Consider the following 23317-nt stretch of genomic DNA (forward strand, 5'->3'; position numbering starts at 1 on the left):
GAGAAATATCCAGGACATACCTTATTACTGATCCTATATGGACTTGCTCTTAGAKTTGATCATATGTGAATCCTAATTCTGTTGAGCTAAAACATGTGTTTGATATTTCCAATTACAAGCTCAGCTTCATCTCACTGCYGAAGAAAGGGTTACTTTTGATTCATGCTCTAGATGGGGATTTAGAAAATTAGACGTTAAATGTTTTTGTTGTGTTCCAGACAAGCTGCATAAATTTGAGAAAATAATTTATACCCCTCTATTCCTAATGCATATAATTTGTAAAAGTGTGGAAAGCCTGGTATTTTCATAGCTGACAAAGCCATCACCATGTGGGGCTCAAATTCCCTGGTGACTGACACCACAAAAAAAATGGATTTGTAACTTAGGAATCCTGTCCTTCAGAGCACTGAAATATCCTGGACAGAGTGAAACAAAACATTTTAAAAGACAATTGTTCAGTCTGTGGGAACAGAAGAGTTACCTTGTACTATGTTATCCTGGACCTTAGGTATCCAGCTGTGTATAACTGAATCTTTTCCAGTTCCACTTGGACCCAAACCACTGTGTAAAAATGGGATTAAATAAACAACTAATATGTATACATTGCTTCCACCTCTTTTTTTTTTTTTCCCAATGGAATTTTGGATGCTATGATTTTTTTTTTTCTTTTAGTGCAAGATTCTATTGAGTTTAAATTATTGGGAATGTTAAATTGGGATGTTAGAAGAGCTTTCTGTTGCTGTCAATATGTTGATTGAGATACTAAATTGGGTGTGATCCATCCTGAACTGAAATTACAGAATATTCATTTCTATAGCACTTCGGAAGAATGATCTAATATTTTCTCAGAAATTCTAGATTATCAGTGAAATTTCAGATGATTTTAAAAAACTTATTTCCAGAAAAATTTTAATCCTAGCAAAAATTATAGATACTAATTCTGATTTAAATATGGTTCTACTTCATTTCAACTTCTACAAGATACTTGCTAAACCCACTGGATTTCTCTTWGAGCACTTGCCCTTTAGAACATTTTGATACAGATCCCTGGTATATTGCTGAAATAGTGAGAGGAGGAAAGGGGGTTTGGGTAGTCATTGGAAGTAGGAGTTAACACCMCATAAAAGTGGTTCTCAGAGGGAGAAGGAAGGAAAGAACATAACACAGATTAGAGGGCRGTGTAGGTTTGACTTAGCAATCTTATAAAATTTGAAGAAGTTACGGGGCAGTTTCCACACTTACGGCGTGTATTACACTTAACATTTTTCAAAGCTGTCCTCCTGTTCTGAGCCAGAATTTATGATAATGAAGAATAATTGTCTCTTCAATCATGTTTCCCCCTCTAGCTTCATCTTGCATGATTTCTCTTTCAACTAAAGATAATTCAAAGTTCACACAGCTCTTTTCTGGGAATCATTACGAAGAAAACGTGACAAATCAGAATGTAAGTTTGTTTTATCATTCCAAACAAACCACTTCTAAGATCTCAGTGACACTGAAATACTAGAATAAAATGAAATGGAGTGAAAGAGGCACATGGGATATACACATGAGAAGTCAACAGAAAAGAAGCTTGAAAAGTTTATTTAAGGCTATCATTTAATATCCTTAAAGCTTAGCCTTTTTATAACAAAGGTTTTAAGAGGGATATTCACTTCTCAGGCATTTGTAACTGCCAGCCTCTTTTGAATAACACATATAATTGGTGATTGAATAATTTGTGTGTAGAAGTAAATTTTTTAGAAAAATAATTTTATCCTTAAATATAAATGGAGTTACTTTAGTCCTAATAGATGGAAAATATGAAGATATGAAATTTTCACAGTCTTAAAGCTGTTAAGAAAACCATCCCTTAGACAACAGGTTTTCCATACATAAACCTTTGGCAACACTAAACTATAGTACAATTATTTCCTGGCATGCAAGGTGACATAGCTTTGTTACACCAAATGTAAATGACAGAATACAGATTTCAGAATCTCTTAATAACTGGCAGTTGATGAAATGAAGATCTTCATTTATCCCATTTTATTCTGCAGTTTTACTGGTATTCTTCCAAAAGGTCTCTGGGGTAAAAAAAAAAGAAAAAAAGCAGCAGCAATTAGAAAATACTCTAAGTCTCCCAAGAKTTATGAAATATGTGTGGAACATATTTTTTCTGTTTAAGAGTGAGCAGATGTTAATTCCACAGACCTCTCAATGCTTCTCTCTAATAACAGATTGAAAACAATTRTTCCTAAAGGAAAAGCATTTTAGTAGTTTCTAATAGATTCTTTTCCTAAATTGTTTGTTTCAATGCTGAACTACAAACACAAAATAGTTACGTGTTAAAAAACCTGTATTTTAACTATACCTTCTAAACTTTTTGAGACAGTATTTGTTTCAGATTTTCACGGTCAMCCAGCCCTTTTGGGTGCTTTAGTAATGCAAAAGGGACATCCAACATTTAAAAAATCTGGCGACTCACATGTGTCTTGATTTGGCATTTAATTATTCTTTAAATGCTTTGCTAATTTTAACAAATAATTCCCAAATATTAACCTGTTCACAGAGCTCATTTAGARAATGCTGCTTTGCCTAAATACAGGCAAACTAGAATAGGGCTCTTAAACAGTCACCTGTAAGGAACTCAGATTACAGCACTGTTCCCTAATGACAAGCCTCATTTTAAGGCAGTGTTTTATATCACAGGCTTTAAAGAACAATCAATTTGGTGTGATTTTACCAATAAATATTTCTGATTTTATAATGTCCATCCAAAGCAAAGTTTTGTTTTTCAATAATTTARTATGACCTTACTTCTGGTAACATTCAGTGGTAAAACTACCCTCAAATTAAACAGGAAACTGTTGGAGAGGTTCACCATTGATAAAAAACTCAAGTRATATTTGGAATAAGTTCCATTTAGYATSTYACCCTTYTTCTTTCTGTAACAAAGTTTGCAAAATAGTACAGATACATCAATGCTAAGAGAAAAATTAGTAGTATTTTTCCTATATGTGACAAATACATTTTAAACACCAGTATATTAAGAATAATATAAAATTCAGGCACCTTTGGGTAACTTTTGTGTTAATGAGCCATTTTAGGAACTCTTTGGCAGCCATGTCATCAAGGACTTTGTTGATATCACTYGTGAAAGTGCCATCCGCATGCCTTCGACCCATTTCTTCGGCCATAAGAGCTTTCTCTGGGAAACTTCAAAGGTAAGAAATAATCAAACACTGTCCAGATCAAAATATACAAACGATTTTAAAGGGCCTTATTACAGAGTTCTAATACACTGCATATTTCCTGTGATTTTAAGGACTTAAGGGTTGAGCCTGATGTTATGGCTCAGTATAGAACAATATAAGTCAAAACATTTTTTGAGGCATTATTTTCGACGCAGACGACTGTTCCTTCTGGTGAGCCTAAACTCCTCTCTAGCAGTTCTGAAAAAGCCATAATGCAAAAGTATATCTCAGTCTGCAATGTCTGTGCTATGCAGACTGGCCATCAGTATATTTGCAAAGAATTGTTATTGAAGAAATACCACTACTAAAACATTAGTCAAATTTTTATATTTTTTTTTCTGTTTTAATTGGACTTAAGGTCTAGTTATTTACTTAAAATTATATTGCAAAAGAATTTAGGTATTAAGAGCATCCTTTTTTTTTTTTTTGGGGGGGGGGGGGGTGGTTGAAATAGCTCACTTAAAGCACCTGTATAAAAGCTATGTGCTTGTTTAATGTAAAATCATAGAGTGTAGCATTTTACACTTGGAAACAGATCCTGCTTCTTGTTCTATTATTTTTTTGACTSCTGGAAAGCCAATATGTCAAAAGCAGAGTTTGATTTAGAAAACTTTCCTATCTTGTTTCATCCTATCAAATATAGGAAGATTTGAATGGGTTTCATTAAGATGGACTGATGCTGAAGCACAGCATGATGCTGGGCCCTGGATCAAATGACAGGCAAATTGTTTCATTTCWAGGAACTCTATATACAAGTTTGACCACAAATAGTACTAAAAATTGGAAAGCAGAAGGGTGGTCTACAATTAACTGCCCATCTAGGTTTCTGAGTTCAGTTTGTATTTCTCTCATATGGATACAGAAATACCCTTTTTCTACTCATGAAAATAAAACATGACAGAAAAACAAGTGCAAGTTTGAACATCACTAGGAAGGGGAAACAGCTTTTCCCTTCTCCATATAGCTGACCTAATTTATTTAACTCTGTTTTTTCAGCAAATTGTTAATATTTACAAAACTTACTTTTACCTATTAGGCCTTCCTTAACTACAACACACAATCTTGTCTTACAGATTGTATTTTATTATTATTTATTATTTTTTATGTAATGCAAGAGACTTACATAGTACTTTACATCTGGTAGAATATATAATCAGAGGATGAACTGAAATCCCTGCCCCAAAGAGCTTACAGTCTAAAGGCACAATTTTGTACAGAACAGTTAAAAGTGGGGAGTGGCAGGTGCATGGTGTAGCTCCTAACACCATGTGCATGGTGTAGCTCCTAACCATGCAGAGTTGGAAATACATGAGCAGAAGTTGCCTGCAGGAGACTGAAGGTAATGCTATTCTAGGTGTAAGACCATCATGACAAAAGATGTAAAGTCATGAGTGAGTGCATGAAGTGAATAGGATAGAGAAATCTGCAATGGGTATGTGGAGAACAAGATAGAAATGAAAGAACTTATAGGTGGGTAAAATCATTAGTGGAGCATTGTGTCCAGGAAACTGTGAACCACAGCAAAAGAATTAGAGGCATCTTAAAAAGGAAGATAAAAGTTGTAGTCATAGCAAATGATAGTTGTTACAGAAGCAGCAACTTGGGGAGACTCTGAGAAGCATGGGGAGAGAGAAGTTATTAGTTACTACTGGGAATAATCATCAGCACATGGAGTACAGCTGGTGACATTGGTAAGAATTTAATCTTGGAAATATTGCAGAGGAAAAGACTGACTGTAAAAGGGAAAAAGGAAAAGGCATTTTATGATGACAGTGGCTTGAATCATCTTGATAGTTAAGGAGACTGTAAGCAATGTTACATGAAGGGGGGAAAGGTGGTAGTTAGAGGAAGGTCTGGTTTAGTTTTACATGTGTTGACCTTAAATAAAACTTGATCTTTTACAGTGTAACAGCATACTGAACAGGTTTTAATCTCTATTTGAACTTAATAATGCAAAGTGGTAGTCTAACACCCACAGAATATCTTCTAATGCAAAAGAAAAATATGAAGTACAGCAAGAATGATCAAAACCACATCAAAATTTCATTAGAAATGATTTCTAGCCCCAAATGCAAGGCAAAATTTAATAATAGGAATGGATGGATTCTTACTCTCTTCTTCCTCGTCCATTGACTAACCAAGCGATGAACTCTTTGGCAGCTTGACCTTCCAAATAAGAGGTGATATCACTGGTGTAGGTGCCTTCAGCATGTCTCTCAAATTCAGCATGACGCTTGGAGATTGCATTGCTGAAAGAAAGAGCAATACTGTAGAAGCAGACTGCATAAAAATTTAACTTTTTAAAACTCTTTATTGACTTTGCCACTTGCCAGACTACCATTTCTATAAGAGAGAGGACTTTTTTTGCTGCTCAAATTGCTCTTTATATATTTTTTCTTGATATATTTCATTTCTGAAGGTATTTCCTGTGCTATGCAATACAGTTTTGTGCAGAGATTCCCAGACTAGWTCTGAACAACTCAGTTCAGGTGGGGAAAGCAATTACAGCTGTGTTGTTTTGGTCTTCTGCTAGACTAATWAGCTATGAGAAAGAAACTGTATTGTATTATGCAGATATGCTTTTCGTTACCCTTTGGTAAGTGCTCCTCCTACCTTCACCTTCATTATTTCTTAGCCAAACTATTCAGACTTAAYTCTTTTCAAATTCACATTTTGATTTGTTTTATGAACACCCTTTTAATCATCACTCTGACGAAGCCATAATCTTGGAAAACTWTCAGCTCTGATCAACTCCATCTTACTAAAGACATTTATCTTCTCCCTTCCTACACCTACCTTATTGTGGTTCTTTATCTGAAATAACACAAAATTATGTTACACTGGCTCTTGGGAAGGCAAACTGCACAGAGCAGTAGACATATTATGGATTATTTTCCATGAGTAAGTTCCCTAGCATTTCTGATTCAGAATTTGCTAATTTCTGCCCAAATCTAGCTCTATTATTTTTTCTTCATGGGATTTCACCATTCCTCCTAATTTAGTACCATCTGCACTTTTCATCAGCATGTTAGCTAGAGTTGTTTGAAATATTTTTAATGAAATGTTAATTTTTTTGAGATATGCTGTTTCAATGAAGCTGAAACATTATCAGAAATTTGTTATTAATATAGAATATTAATATCGATCCTTAAGTGTGAACCTAAGGATCTTTGTGCCTGGACTATCCTTCTTGGAATTTCTGAGAAGAGAAAGAATTAATATACGCATTTTAATAGTTTTGCAGAAACTTATTCAATTTCTCTTTTATTTATTTGAAGCTTCCAATCTTTCTAACCCTTTTCAAAAAACACTGTCAAGAAACTGAATTCTGACCTTCAGCAGGTCTTGTGCTCCTTTCTGTAATACATGGTTTATTTAACATGGGACTGAGTGCTGAGGGCTCAGTAGTGCATCATGTTAAATCACTTCTCTGTAAATTTTCTCTGGCCATCTTCCTTCCACTCCTCTTCTCACTGGTTTTCTATTCTTCAGCRTAATGAGTTTTGTTTTTTTCTCTTCAGCATGTTTCAATACCAAGTTTTTCTTTTCATGTTATTTTCTACTCTCCTTGATTACTTGAAATGTGCTTTTCTGAAATGTGTTCTCGTCCTGTTGTATTCCTTGCATCCACTGCATATAGCTATAGAACACAGGTGCAGGAATGAATACCATAGAGATATATTCTCTTTCCTTACAAAAAGCAGCTGTGAGATAATATATTTGCTTGATATTTCTTGTACTATGGTAATGTTGTAAGGAATACTAATTGTTTTTTTCTTGTTTTACTGGAAATGAGCTCAGACTGGTTTCAGATAACTAGTTGTGATAAATAGAATACCTTGAGAGCTGGTCAGGGACTTTGTCATTTTCTTTGTCCTCCTGTCCTTGTTGGCTGTAGTGAAATTGCAAAATCATTAGATCATTATTAGCAGTACACTGCAGAGCATGCATAAGCTTTTATTGGTTATTATTTACATATTAAAAAAACCCCATGACTGATAGATGAATATTATATTTATTATATTTCAGACATATGAATTTAAATTAATGCAATGTGTCAAAATGGTTACTTTTTACTTTGAAGAATTCCACAGAAGTTAAAAATCATTAATATAATAGATTTGTGTATTCTTTTTGGACASATTAGAACAAAAGACTGACATGCTTTTACATTATTCTTGCTCTCAGTTTGGTAGCTTATCTTTAATTAAAGCATACATTTTTTTAAAATGTCAATTTATCCTAGTGATACTTGTAAAGTATACAGGGGTCAACAAAACTTAAGCTCCCTTTTCACAAATGAAATTTCAGGACTAGAGTATCCATTGGTAGGAAAGTTTTGTTAAGGCCTGGTGACCCAGACYTGTACATTATATTTGCATATCTTTTTGCTATTGAACTTTATTCATTCACTGAGGCAARCTGCCCCAAAGAGGCTGAAATAGTCATTTTAGGTTGCATATCAGGTAATAAACTGGTACTACACTTGGATTTAGCCAAATACTTTTGACTGATTTTGCACATATTTTGCATTTCTAATAATACATTAACATTATATTAATGATTGGACTCGATGATATAAGAGATCCTTTCCAACCTAAGTGATTCTCTGATTGTATATATAAATTTTCCTCAGGCACTTTACTTATTTGGGGATTATGTGTGGTCTGGGACGGGAAGCTGATACCAAGACACTGAATTTGGCTARATTTTTGGCTGTTTCTATGTATGGAGATCTATAGCAACATGACCAAAACACTTACCCATTTCTTTTAGTGCTCATTAACCATTGCACAAAGTCCTGAGCCCGTCTGGTGTCCAGGTACTTGCTGTAATCACTGGTGAATGTGCCYTGTGAGTGACGCTTCACTTCATTCGGCTGTCTGGGTTCATCTATTGGTTCCGAATGGGAAGCTTTGAATGATCTGTCAAAAGGATGGACCTKGTTAGCTGGCAAAGGTTACATTACAGTCTATAGTGCATTGACTTTTAACAAGACTATTTTATACTCCCACTAAGTGAAAGAAGTGGCATATTGGTCTGACTGGTAAAATGAATCCACATAGCAGATTGGATACTGCACATTTATACAGACTTCCTGGATAAATAAGGCAGCTATTGTTTAAATACCAAAGAATTCTGTTCTGTGATTTGCGTTATTAAAAATTTAATCCATTGCAATAGTAGATTAAGTACTGGTTAAAGCTGTCTTTAAGTCATACTATGTTTGGCTTCAAAATGTAAGAAAAGAAAGTTCAGGCCAAGTATTTGTAAAAGTTTGATCTCAAGCATTTACCTTGATTTCTCCTCGGTATCCTGAAGAGGATTTTGCCAGCTGCCTTGAACTATCATTAAAAGGAGACCAGCAACAAAATAAATGCTTTTCATTTTCATTGCCTGTCAAAACAGAAATAAGGTAACAAAAAAATTGTTATGATCTTCATCTATGTCTGAATCAATTACATCGAAAAGAGACATTCTTAACACTGATCCAAAGTTGAAGATATCTATAAAGAGCCTGCTAGGATGGGTTTCATGTCCAGTGGATAACATTTTAGTGCTCAGGATAGGCATTTAAAAGACACAGACTTTGTTCCAGTCTTTAAGGTCTAATCTGTATTCTAGAATGCAAGAAGAGCTGAGAGCAACTGCATCCTCATTTTCTTTTCAATGTGCAAACAAAGGTCTGTTCTCTCCTTTTCTCTGTGTTCTGCTGATGGCAAGCACTGTAATGCCACTGTAATACACTGTGATCTGTAATATTGTTCTATTGCAAAATGGGGACTATTGGTGTGACTGTGAATTTTTTCCCAGATCATTCACTACAGAAGAAACAAAGCAAATCTTTGTTAAGAATACTGTCACATTAGCACCTCCCCATTCTTTTTCATGGAAGTTGCAATGACTTCACATCAGCAAAATGTCACTGGAAATAATTTCATCATGTACTTGGGCTGATACTTGTGTATTTGAAAAAGCCCTTCTGCCATCCATGACATTTTCCTAYGGAAGTTTATGATACAGTCTGAAAACAAAGGGAGATAGGACACAGGAGTGCCTTGAAGTAATGAGGTTGCAAAGTAAAAAAAAAATCAAATTTATTGCAATCAAAATAAACCTACCCCACTAAATGTAATCTGTGCCATACTCCTGTGGTACCACAGCGGGGGTGACTTACTGAAGTTCAATGACTTATATACTTTCACTCAGACTGGCTTATTTTTATATATTCTCTATTGTAATGCCTTGCCACAACAAATGAATTCAAATATACTATGGGCTGGAGGAAGCCTTAGAAAATTATAAGGGAATGTTGTGTRATGAAGGGGCAGATTACTCTGTCTTGAGATTTACAGTTAGCCCTGCACTGAGCAACATAATTGAGGGGGCTGTATGAACATCTCTGAAAAGGTAATCTGCATCAAAAGTCTTACTGCTGTAGGACTTCTACTCTGCCCCAGTAGTCTGCCCCTTCATGGCAGWTTTTTTTTAAACCTGTTTCTTCCATCTGTTTTAAAATTACTTGTAGTTGGAGATGCAAAGCTTGACTGTTGGCAGGCATTTTACCAATGGTTAAAAAGAATCRATTGCTACTGGTACTTTCTAAGGCCTAATTTTTAGGAGAATCTTAATGAATAATATGAGTATTKTACTAGAATACCTCAATATAAGTATCAAAATATTTGAGCCAGTCAAAATATTAATTAAATATTGATCAAACCCAGGCAAATAAATGTATAACTATAATACTTTCTGATGCATTTTACTATTAAGCATGGAGTCAACTTCCCTCTCTCCACCAGAAGCCMCTTTCAGTGTTGCTCCTTTTTTGGTCGGTGTCTGGAGACTTTTCTGCCTTGTGCAATGTCCTGGTATATGAGATTTGGGTCCTTCACCTGAACATACCCTGCCATAGTAGCAACATATACCAAAGTGCTCATGTAGTCAGTCCTATTAAAACCCTGAGTCTAGTACTGAACTCCATTTTCACTATTTCATTTGGAGTTGTAATTTGGTGGTGCAACACTGACATCCAATGTTTATTTCAAATAATGCATAATTTCATAGGCTTCCAGCAATGGAACAAAAGCTCTACCTATTCTTTGGGAAATTACTCTGTAATGGTCATTTCAAAGTGGTTTAATTGACCCCTGTGATAACTGAAATGGCTGTAAATGAGTTAACCTGGACTTGGATGCCAGATAAAGTCTGGCTATTACATCACACATAAGGAAATGATGCCCTGCTTAATAGCAGCCTAGCTTACAGCGGTCTGTAGCTTTACTAAACTCTTACCCACATTAGCTATTAAAACCAAGTCACTGAGGTGGAGTGAAATATCCAACAGCAAAGGATTTCCTTTATATAAAACTTATTAAAAAGAATTCAAAGTCACTGCAGTCAGTAAAGAGATATTCWGTGATTCCAGTTTATCTTGGCTCTAACTCCTGTGTCTCAGGCCTGCAAAACTTTCAGATGTGAACCATCCCACTGGTTACTTTATTCTTTCAGAATATGTTTAAAGTTAAATGCATGYTCAGCTTCTTTCTAAATTTTTCAGAATCAAAATGAAGAGAAGGGAGAAAAAGAGATTATTTAAAAGAAGGATGTATAAAYGCAGTTTTTGAAATTTATACCATTTTCAAGTAAGAGAATCCTTATTAATAAAATAAGCTTTTACAAAAACTATTAACCTTCTGTCAAACATATTCTTTAAAAAATTTAGAATGAGTTTTGTTTGTTCAACATTTAGTACTTGATATTAGTAAGTAAAACCAGTAGCAGCCGCTCTTGACAAGTTAAAGAGGCTACAGTTTTTTAAGAAGAAATTTTATTTTATTCTTGGTAACATAGACATGTCTTATAGAGAAAAAGAGATGATAAGAATTTTTTTTTGTTTATAATGGCTAATCAATTAATTTCCCATGCAAAAGAAAGATTTTATTTTCTCTAAATTATTTAGGTCACCAGTAKATACTGCTAAAAGCCATGGAATCTTATTGTCAAGGTGCAGGGAAACTAAAAAAAAGCTAATCTTACACAGAAAATTTTTATTCCCATGCATATTAGACTAATGAAAATATTTTCATTTCTTTCTGAATGAAAATGAAAACTTCAACATATCTCAGTTTGAACCACCAGAAACAAATAACAAATATATGTCTCAAGTTTTGATCAGATATTTATTTGAATATTATTACCTTGACAAACCTGATTTTTCTAGTTTTCCAATATATTCTACTACAGATGTATTTGATACTTATGTGCAATTTTAACTAGCTTAATTTCATTGAGTTTTCAAAACAATCTTTCAAAAGCCACCTTTGTATCTATTTCCAGTTTATAAATAGAAATTATGAAGTTACAGTAGTAAATAAATGTAATTATTTTGCTATGAAAATGTATGAATGAATAAAAKAGATTTCTATTGACATGAAACTGTTTGCAAATAGCAATAATTTCTAGAAAGAAATAAATTACTTTTTCAGGTAGATGTATCTTACATCTAATTTAACCACGATGCTATAATGTCTTGTGGAAAGTTTTGCAAAATACAACAGTTCAAGTCTAAGGAATTCCAGAGTAGGATGGAAGACTAAATTAAATTTTATACAATAATCACAATAACTATTGAAAGTCTTTAATTTTGCTTATGTGCTATAAAATTTCCTTTTCAGATCTTACAGTGATATGAAATAATAGTTTCTTGAGACAACTAATCTGTAAATGGGGCAGTGGAGTGACAGTCTGCAGGGTGACAGAGTGACAATCTTTCTTGGACAATTTTAAATTAGTGTCTACATAAACCCACTTAATTTGTTTGCATGCTTCTAACTTAATCCTCATTGATTCATATTTAGGCAGTATCTATAAGGAGTGAATAATTTTAAACTCACATGAATTAAATAACTCTACAGAAGATACTAAAGGATATAAAAATATAAAAATCAATAATTGTCTATCTTATTTAAATTCTTACTACAATGCTTGTCTTTCGTGTTSTCAAGATTAATCTTCCTGCTATCAATTAATTCGGCAACAAAAACTGTTGGTTTCCCTTTTTTCGATCATTCTCTGTTGAAGTAATTCAATACATTAAAAGATTTAAATGATGATGTCATTAACTGCAAATATTAGTGAGTATAACCTCAGAAGAAAACACCAGTTTGCTGAAAGATCTGCACCTCTATTGCAAACTTTGGGCAACACAATGTAGACAATGCACTCAGCTGTCTCAAATAAAGTAGATAAACCTGTAGTTTATATAAATCTTACCTTATTATACTTTGAAGGATATGTGGCAGTTGCAGAAAGAGCTGTCACTCTCTTCTGCAACTATGGCAAGCCTTGAGGATCCTGAGCTCTGCCTAGCTGCCTCTTTTGCACAGACTTATATATATACTGTTCAGCTCTAGTAAGCATTACAGGAGTGCATCATTGCTGACAGTTTCCTTATTCAACTTTAAAAAAAAGTCATCGTATTTGCTATTCATTTCATTTGATAATTTTACAAGCAATTTCACACATTCATTCTGCTTACTTTATGACATCAATGCTAACATGGATTTGCAAAAGGAGTGAGGTAGCAATGTCCAAACAAGTAAATATCAAACAGAAGGGCATTAACATGACAAACAGTGGGCAAAAGGTGCCTGGGATTAAGGCAGCAATTTCTCCAGTTTTTGATTTGCCTGATTTAACATTTAGAATCCTGATTCTGTTGGCATCAGTAGCATTGTTTTCAGTTATCATTTTTAAATCAGGGTTTATAAATTTAAAACATTGTTAAAAATAACTGGTACTTAAATAACTTCCCCAAAGCCCTTGAAGGATTCTTCATGTAATCTTGTACCATATAATGAAAATGAAGAGAAGTAAAATACTGCAGTACTGGTGGCTACCCGCTATGCAATGCCTAGCACAGGTGAAATTTAAAGATTTAAAAAAAAATGTTTTGATTAGCCTTAGATGTAAAAGTCCAACATTGTAAATGCTACTGTATGAAAATTCATACTCACTTTATAACTGTATGCCAAATTTTCATTATAAATTGAGTTCCACACAGTGGGATAAAGATTTATGCAAGATAAACATTTTTGCTCACATCTCCATTCCCTACAAAGAAAAAAAAATGTAACAAAATTGTGCCTGTTCTATGCAACTAGTGTCATTCAGCAACAGAGACCGTTTCAGTAGGGCAGCATTGCCAAAGAAAGGCATGTTCASCATCTGGTCACAACACAGAGACAGAGACAGGTAGGAGAGGTAGTCAGGTAGGAGGAAGGTTCTGGAATCACAGCAGACATCTCACTGAATGTTAATGGCAGCCTGTTCTCCAGTCTGGAGTGGCTCATGGTCTTGTTTGTGGCACAGGGCACATACATATTACAACCAACCCTCTTATTTCCCCTAATGCTGCTCCTTGAAGCCAGCAAAGAATCTGCTTCAGTGAGATAATTTTCTGCTACTGACCACAGTCAGATTGGCATAGCCCATCTGATACAAATGTGGTAGTGTAGAAACTTAATAACCACATTAGAGTGGCAACCAAAATTTATTGGATCCTTTGTCGAGCTCGATTGTAAGTGCCTAGCCGTGGTACCACAGTATGGGTTTAGGGAAACATTAAGTCTCACTACACAGTCCACATCATCAAGTTTCGTTTTTATTTAGTATAATTTTTCTCTGCTATTACACCCATCTACTGAGATTCATGGTTTATTTATTTTTTTCATTTTTAGTCCTCGGRGTCCCACGGAGGCCGCCAGCGTGTCCTGCAGTACCCGGGCAGTGCAGCAGATGGGGATCAAAGGGCCCTTTCCACTGCCTCTGCTCCAGGACACTCGCACATTTCACATGGATTGCCACAATCATTTCTCTACACGCTGAGTTAAAGATACTTTGGAAAGAGGCAATATGGAATAAAGACCATAACCTCTCCTCCAGAAAATAGGCAGTTTTTCTCTTTTTGTTTAGCTCCGTTTATTTTCTTGTGTCATATAAAGTTCCTTGTTTACAGTAGGATGGTTCCAGAAAAAAAATAAAAGACGCARCACCTCAGTGCACCGAGTTGGACAGCTTGTTAAAGAACTGTATCATCTGGCAGGTCATCTAGCATCTAGAAGGTGACTGGTTATTTGTTATTCAAGTGGTACATAGAAAATAAAATATACAGGAAAGAAGTGAGCTGGCATCAAGAGTCATGCAACCCTCAGCTGCCATAACTGAGTCTACAGTATATATTTCAGCAGCACAAAAATCAAGAGTCACAAAACAGAAGCAGAAAATTATATCAAGTGTATGGCACACACATAGGTACTCACATTWTTTCCTCTCACATTTTAAAATACACAAAGTTGTTGGCCTAGTAAGTTGGCATGTCCTGGCAAAAATCAAGGGCAACCTCACTTTCCTCTCTATCATAGTTCTCATATGAGACAATACTTTGAGTCAGACTAAGAGACAAAAATCTGAAAGTGGCCTGCCATCAGGAAATGTTCATGTTGGATCCCTGGAGTTGGATCATGATTTAGTTGGATCCATTGAGTTCCTGTGTCTGGAGTTTATAAGTTTCCTGCACCATCATCTGAGTACCAGGTAATGGCTGTTATTAGGGACAGAGTGCTGCACTCACTGCACATAATCTCTGTCGAGAAAGTAACAGGAGAATTAAGAAGCAGAATTCTTACTAGCTGCACACTGAACCTGGTGGTCTAGCARTGGCAATTCCAGCTAACGGCTTTTCAGAAAAATAGGATCAATGTATTCTTATAACTGGCTAGCATACTCTTGAGTATAATAATTTCCCAGGATGTTTCAATCGACACCTTCACTGTTGCATTAAAAAAAAAAGGCAAAAATAACCCAACCAACCAAAAAAAAAACCTCCTTAAAAGTTAAAATTGTCAAGATTTGAACATTTTAAGGAATTCGGAACTTGCCTCCTTTTGACAGTAAAAAGTAAAAAATACTCATCAAATGCTTTCAAAGAAGTGACCTCCCCAAATTCTTCTGTGTATTTCTTCATTACATATTTATTTCTATTGTGTTATTACCCATTACATGCCTAAAGGGAGGAGGATGTATCTTGGGGTATGACTACAGGCCCACACCCTTTACTTTTTTATACAGAAAGCACTTTCTCCTAACCTTATCAACTGCGAGTTCAGAGGGCTGAACTCTGTAGCCCCTTTCATTTTCTTGTCCTTGCTATATGATAATCATCAATAAAGAGAATTCCCCTTCCGAGAATTAGTGCAACCAATACGGCAGGAACATATGTGTAAACACACACATAAAACACCGTGTACTTGTACATAACACACACAGYGTGTGCCTATGTATGAATACAACTCTGTGGCTACCCTTTGGGGAGCAAGAATGGCTTCCTGAGATGGAGGCTTAATTTAGGTCTCTGAGCCTTTCCACAGCACACAGCTCCATGCTCTCTGCCATGGGTRCTGACCACTTTGTACCTCAGGAGTGACAACGATTGTAACTGTGCCGTAGCCCACTCTGTCTACTCACAGAAGTTGGAATCGCTCCACTGCGAGTCAATGGAGCTGCATCAATTTGCGCAAGCAGAAGAGCTGGCCAAATATGTACTAGTTATTTTACATTCTGAGAAGACAATGTTCATAATTGAAAGTAATACCAAATGCTCTTAGCAAATACTATGAATTATTCAGATTAAATATAGAGCCTTCAAATGACTCTAAAATGTTCTAAACAGCTGTGCCTTGTAATTGGAACTGACTGGCAAACTGGAAAGTATTGAATGCAGTCTGAATTGGACTTGATATCTGAGTAAAATGAGTATAACACTAACCATATTCTAGAACATGGCTGGTTTTCTGCTAAATATCTCTTCAGGCCTTTTCTTCTCTACAGCTGCAGTAATCCTAAGTGAAGCAAAGCATGTAGCTCYGTGTTTGAAGTATGAGGATTGCAGGTTCTTTCATGTGTACAGCTCACACAGCACAAATGAGACAGATGATGAAAACAGGTTTGAGGTGGAATCAGTGACTTTCTACTATTTATGTACACTTCAGCTCCTAGAATAAAACAATTTTTACTTTTCAGCTCTAGTTTTAATTTGTAAAAGCCAGAGATGATCTATAGTAGAAACTGACTTGTAAACAACTGTATTTGTGGCTATTTATCAAGGGCCTGTCTACTTAAGACAGAAAAATTGCATCCTATCTTCAGAGGCACGGATTCCTTGTTTATATGACAGGTATGTTTGAGTATCTGAAAAGTGAGTGTTATTCAAAAGAGAAAAGAACAGAAAGTGCTCAGTATTTTCTGAAAACCAGATCATCTAAAACATTTGAAAGRGGGAAGCAAAACTTTGAGGATGTTCATTTATCAGCTTAAAAAAACTTGTCTTAAAAGCTTAACTTAATTCAAATTGTGTCCTACTGTTGGCTCTCACACACCACATTCTATGTTTGCAGCATAGTTATACATACTTCTTATTGACAAATAAGGCTAAACCTTAAACACACTTTATTAACTTCAGCTTGATACCTCAGGACAAGCCCTTTCAACTTGAACTGCTGAAGAYGTGTTACAAAAAAGCCCATCCTGTAGGCTCTTTAGGCTCTTTTCTCCAATTAAAGTGGAAYGGGACAGATAACTGTCCAGTGAATGTTTGGGGTAGTACATGTAACATGGACTGCGTTTGTAGAAAAGACAGAATGGAACACCTTATTACCATATACAAATATCTGAAGGGATGGTTTAAAGACAACCAGCCTTTTTTCAGTGGTGTYCAATGACAGAACAAGAGGCAACAGGCACAAACTGAWATATAGAATATTTTGTCTGAGTGAAAGGAGGCACTTTACTATGAAGGTGATCAAGCCCTGGCAGCAGTGGCTCAGAGAAGCTACAGGGTGTAGGTAGCCCTGTGTGAGCAGGGAAGTGGGATAAGTAGACCTCCAAAGTTCCCTTCCAACCCCAAACATTCTGTGATTCTTTTATAGTACAAGGCTGGTTTGCAGTGTTCTGCACCATTTCTGATGATTGTGATGTTACCTGTTGTAAACACAGGCCAGCCAGCAACCTGATGTTGGATGTATTTTAAGAGGGTTTTTTCACTCAGCATTCTAGGACATTTTCTCCCAGGTCATCAAAACATATGGTTGCTCAATCATAAAGCTTTTGGGTTAGACATTATTTCAGCAACTCATTATAAATGTCACACTCTGCTGGAGACATATTCCCATTCTTTGGCAAGAACACTGTGTAAGGCAAGGAAATTAACATGAAAAACAATGAAGGAAAAATGATGGCAGCAAGCTGCACTTATTTAATTTTTTTTTTTATCCTCACAACTGCCATCTACAAGCCAAAGTACATGATGGACAGTACACAGAGATATGTACTCTGATTGCCTTAGGAAACAAACAGAACTCAGGGCAGATTAACAATGAAATAGCTAATGCACCCCTTGAGAAAGAGGTAMCTTCTGCTATTTTATTTGACAGATTTTCCTGAAATGTCTCTTATTTCAAATACTTCCAAAAGCTGCAGCAAAGAGACCTGTTGGCAGGGTGTGAACAACACATTGCATTACTTTATTACTTACAGTACTGACGAAGGGCCAATCTATCTGCCCAGATTTCCAGGAATAACTGGATTTAAAAAAGAATAAATAGAATAAAGGTGCAGAAATTGAAAGGGAACTCAATGTATTGATATTTATGTGAGAGTAATACCATGCTTTTTTGGAAATTCCACTTAAGTTCTCATTGACATATTTAGGTATTTTAAACCTTTACACATCTTGGATAAGAGCTTGATTTTTCTCTCTTTCACCACAATGTTGCAATGTTTTTCATGGTGTTGTATCAATATAAGAAATTGAGGGTTAAATCTCAGTAATTTCARCTGAATTGTATTCCTTATTTTTAAGATAACATTTCTGAGACTACTGTTGTRTGCAGCAAATGCACATAGGACCATATAATCAACATCTAATTAGGCCCACTTCATGTTATATTTGCTTAATGTTAACTTTCTTACAGCTATAATTTTTTCCTTTAGCCATTATAGCAGTTGAATTTTAATTACATTACCAACAAAAAGCTCATTAACGTCACGTAATTGGCAGCATTTCCAAAAAAACCTGAACTAATTGAGTATTTTCTGAAGAGTTCCCATCAAAGTATAATTTAACCATTACAAACAGCTTGGCAACTACATTTACATAAAGATGTAKCTAAGGAATGTTCTCATGTGTGGAAAATCAGATTTGATATTGCCATTAACAAACGAAGGAAGCTGTTACATAGCAAATCACTTCCACATTTTAATTATTTTGGCCAAACCCCATGTTTTTGTCAAGGAAGTCAAATGAAACCCCTTGCTTTTACACAAAGAACCAGCAACTGATCTCTGACTGAGAGTTAGGAAGCAGCTTGTWTTGTAGGAAGGTAAGACAATCTATTACAGGTTATTTTGTACTCTCAACAGCTAATAGCAGAGATKAGATACTGTGTCAGAAAGACCATCATTCTTATGCAGTAGACTAATTCAGAATTTTTTTAACACATGACCAAGGAATTGTTTAATCTGCAATGGATCTCTTCCCAATTTTCTCGTTAATATTCTTATATTATGACAAGACTGATTTAATTACTAATCAAAAGAATACAAGTTCCAATCATTGTTAGCTTCTAGCATTTTGAAAAGACTCTCTAAAATAGTTTCAATAGAAACAAAGCAGCAAAAGCTTCCACAATTCTTTGATCCTTCCCCTCCAGTCTGGGATGAATGACATTGAGATCAATCTGAATGCTGAGGTGATGATCAGAAATTAAAAACAGATTAGTATGGCTCACACACTTTGAATACAGGTACAAAAACAACTGATAGAAATAGTTATCATGAATGTCCTGCTTTCATGTTTAAACCTAAATACTCAGAGTTTTGCAGAATCAAGGTTTCATAAGAGTTGAATAAAATTTGAATACATCATTCAATACTCTCAATAAGTATCCAAACTTCAGTGTTAAACACTGTGTATTCCTATCCATGCCTAGATTATTTACAAAAAGTTGGAAATAAATTTTGAGAAACTGGTTCTTGTTAGGATGCTGATTAGGTACTTGCACTGCCTCCTTTGTCCTTTCCTATTTTACAGTTCTAGTTAATGAATGCAATCATATTCTGATAGTGTGCATTTGCAATGAACCACCCTTCTTGGACTGCAGAATGCAAGCTTAAGCAAGTTGGCAATAGATGCACAAGACCTTTTTCACATTCTGACTTTATTTTTTTCTGTCAAACAGATGATAAATGTGTCAAAACATTTTTTACCATAACATTTGCAAATATACATTATCAAAAGTGGATGTAAACATCAAGTTTAGAATTTCAAAGTTCCTGTGATCCATTCACCTGAAAACTATACAACTTGGGCAGTGCTGTCATTGCAGTGTCCCAGAGATGTCTCAGATGCCTTAGCATGCTCTGAGTAGCCTRCTTATCCTGACAAAGAAAAACATTGTTTGAGGAAGTGGGTCATATGTGTGTAGAGATGTTTGCTGGAAAGCCCTGGAATTCCATGGTTCTGATCAGTATACCACTGAAAGAAAAAAAGAAGAAAAACATAAACCCCCATGTTATGTTTTCAATTCTCCGAGAATTTAAACAATACAACAAATGTATTTTATTACTGTACATAAGAAAATGGATGGCTCAAGAAAATGGAGGAACTTGATAATTATGTTTCCATCAGTTCCCAGTAAATTAATATTCTTGATAGAAAAAAGTTTATAAGCCTTCTGTTATTTAAGAGTAAGCATTACTGCTGGTACTTACAGCTTTACTTGTATCAAGTCAGGCAAAAGAGCCTTGAGTGGCCACTAGGGATGAAATACCCTTGGACCGGCTGCAAGGCCTGCGCAATACGGGTCAGAATCTTGCTTAGGAATAAATATTGGCCTCTAAGCAACAACATTTCAGATAAATGTTGTTTGAATTCTATTCAAAACATCCTGCATTACAGCAGAGCCACTAAGTTGTGAATAGTGTACTGGAAATAAAACACACATATGAATTATACTAACTCAGAAATAYCTGCCTTTCCACTGTAGCTGAACCAGAATGACCACAACTGGTCATACAATATTCCCGATACTTAAGAAATAACCCAGATTTGCTAAATATCAGTGAATGAGGCAGAAAATATGTAATACACAAAAGGACATACAAATCCAAGTACTGGGAAATCGCTGTTGTGATCTCTTTTTGGGGAGTTCATGGCCCTGTGAAACCAGTCTTGGGCAGAAGACCAGTATGTTTGATAGCAGGCAAACACTTTGGTTATTAACCCTGAGAAAAATGGCTTGGAAGCAGAGGTTAGCATATAATTCAGAACCAGATTTCCCCTCTTCATTCCTCCTTTGTATCCTGCACCTCTTGCCTATGTGTTTATCTCTTTGCCTGTACCTGCTACTCCATACAAGTCTTTCAGAGAACATTTTTTTTTGCCAATTTTGGATATACAGTTTGGATACCTTACACCTTTTTTGCTTGYTTCATTTTGTGCCTGTGGCAGGCAAGCCCAATTCAAGATATAATCTACCACAGCCCATGGTGATTTGGCCCCAGAAGCCAGCTCTTTCATCTTTCTCTCTTTTACTAGGTATCGAAAACATTCATAAAGAKGCTGGATTCTTATTCCTCTCCCTGGCTCATTTTAAAAGCCTCCAAGTTATTCTTGACAAGAGGAAAATCCTGSTAGCATCCAAAGGGCAAATTAAAAAAAAAAGAGCAGACAAATCCTTTGGGGAAGAAATTGAGAAGTTGTTTATGAAGAATAACAAATGCACTAGCAATTGCCAAATTTTGAAGTATGTTCAGTTGAACAGGGCTGTTAAAACACTGCCAAATGTCAGATAAGCTTCTTGATGAAGTTATGAACCACTTTTCAAAATGAAAAATAGTCTATTATTTACCATTGCCTGGAAATCCACCTGTGCATTAACCAGAGCTTTTGCAATTTGTGCTGAGTTCTGAAAATGTACATTATCTGAAAAAGGAAAAAAAAGAGGTTGTCTGTTGAAACGTGTTAATACCACCAAAGCATGAAGTTATAGTGCATTTAGCTGTGTCCACTAATTATCAAGTGATACAGTTGACATTACTAAGAATGCGTAAGCATCTTATGATAGGTCATATGGAAATCTACCAAAGATCTAAGTCCTGACCCAATCAAAGATAGATGCTTAATGTTTTTCAAACAAAGTGATTCTGGCTCTGTGTTTGTTCTGCCATTTGCAAACCTCACCATCTGCTGTTCCATGGATGAGAAGATACTCTACGTTTTGGAAATTCTTTGCTCTTGCCATCACAGTTGAATTCTGTTGAGAGGAAAAAAGAACAGTTCAGCAACTTCAATTTAAACCACTCATTCACAGTGCTGAAAAGCTTTCATTACCTAGTAGAAAAACAATCAAACAGTTGGACTGACATGACAGCAGTGACTTCATATCAATCTGAGATTACAAGAGAGAGAAGCCATGTTTATGGCTGTATATRTATATACATCAGTCTCTGCAAAGGGATCGGAACAAGATGGACCAATGAACCAAAGCCAGTTRTCTGAGGTTCAACAAGGCAAAGGTCCTGCTCTTGGGTCACAGTCACCCCATACAGAACTAGTGGCCATGTTGGAAGGCTGGCTGGAAAACACTGTGGTGGAAAAGGACCTGTGAGTGTTGGTCAATAACAGCCRAACATGAGACAATGCATGCCCAGGTGGCCAAGAAGGCCAGTGGCATCCTGGCCTGTACCAAAAGTACAGGACCAGAGAAGTGATCATCCCCCTGTACTGGCCCCCTGGTGAGGGACACCTYAAATCCTGTGTTYAGTTTTGGGCCCCTCACTACAAGAAAGACATTGAGGTGCTGGAATGTGTCCTGAGAAGGGCAACGGACCTGGGGAAAGGTCTAGAGAGTGAGTTCAGTGAAGAACAGCTGAGAACCATGAGAGCTGGTGGGCCACCTTCTTTCTTCACAGTTCTACTTGTCTATGGAAGTTGATTCAAATTTAAGGCAGATCAGCACAAAACAGAATTCTCACCTTGTAGTGCTCAAGATTATCTGACTCTATAGGAAGACCCATAAATCGTTCTGTGTAGATAGAGGCTGAAATTAAAGACAAAAAAAACTATAGACAAAGAAAGTGCAGATATTTAAGTGACACAGGAAATTGAATTATGTTTAACTCTGTCTGTTCTGCTTGGTTTCCTCATAATACATCAAATTTAAACATTTAAACATTTTAAAAATCAACTATGAAGGCTAATTATTAACTGCTCTCCAAACTATATTTGCAGAAATAGTGATTTTATTCTCCAAATCGTATTTGCAGAAATAGTGATTTTATATTCATCTGTACGTTTTGTGGATAAAGGTAATTAATTGATATTGCTTTATGCTGTTGGGTTGAATCCAGAGTCAGTTGAATAAGGCAATGAGCCAATAAAGGTGCATGGTGGAAAGATGACACAGACTAATTCTGACACCTGAAAAAGAAGAGCTGAGGATTTTTATGTATAAACAGTAAATATGGATATGCCTGTTGTCCTTTTCCTGTTAAATGTATATATGCAACAACTAGGGGGAGCAGGAAAGCATACAGACATGAACTGAAAAGGTGGCCCCATTTCTATTCAGGTCTCTGTTCAATTCCTTTTTTTAACTACAACAAAGMCTGGTAACAGATTYGACAAAATAAATGTGAATAACTGAACAGTATGTATTACCAAGAAATTAATAGAAACATCTCTCTTTGAGCTGCCTCGGTATTTGTATTTTAACTAGGAGCTGTTATGAAAATTTATGGGAAACTGACACAGCAGCTGTTACTACCAGAACATTACTGTCTTTATGACCTTGCCTCGAAAGAGTAACTGACACATATTGAGCAGTCAAGCTGCAGTACTACAAGAATTTTATTTATTTAACAGAGTCAGGGCTTTCTGACAAAGAAGAGCTGTCATCTTTCCCTCTCAAAAGAGAGGTGATGGCCATTGTAATCATTAAGGAATTGGGATTGTCTACCTA

The 23317-nt window shown here is 35.7% G+C and overlaps 2 protein-coding genes across 2 annotated transcripts in view; both read right to left on the reverse strand.

Annotated features, from left to right (window-relative positions):
- Positions 1-2041: 2041 nt before the first annotated feature.
- GCG (glucagon) lies at positions 2042-12226 on the reverse strand. Its single transcript, XM_057367546.1, has 7 exons — positions 12205-12226; positions 8533-8635; positions 8000-8161; positions 7075-7128; positions 5348-5485; positions 3055-3198; positions 2042-2066 (listed from the first exon to the last, which is right to left on the reverse strand). Exons 2-7 carry the CDS (start codon positions 8628-8630, stop codon positions 2042-2044), a joined length of 621 nt encoding a protein of 206 aa, XP_057223529.1. The 5' UTR covers positions 8631-8635; positions 12205-12226.
- Positions 12227-17516: 5290 nt separating this feature from the next.
- Positions 17517-23317, reverse strand: part of LOC130574423 (prolyl endopeptidase FAP-like) — a 36104-nt gene continuing 30303 nt past the window's right edge. Inside the window, exons 23-26 of the mRNA XM_057367650.1 lie at positions 22332-22396; positions 21538-21610; positions 21206-21279; positions 17517-19830 (exon numbers count right to left, since the gene is read on the reverse strand). Coding sequence (XP_057223633.1) covers positions 19729-19830; positions 21206-21279; positions 21538-21610; positions 22332-22396 — 314 coding nt within the window. The 3' untranslated portion in view covers positions 17517-19728. The remainder of the gene's footprint in view (positions 19831-21205; positions 21280-21537; positions 21611-22331; positions 22397-23317) is intronic.

The sequence above is a fragment of the Malurus melanocephalus genome, unplaced genomic scaffold (assembly GCF_030028575.1).
Source record: "Malurus melanocephalus ecotype Western Australia unplaced genomic scaffold, MMel_1.1 scaffold_81, whole genome shotgun sequence".
NCBI lineage: Eukaryota > Metazoa > Chordata > Aves > Passeriformes > Maluridae > Malurus > Malurus melanocephalus.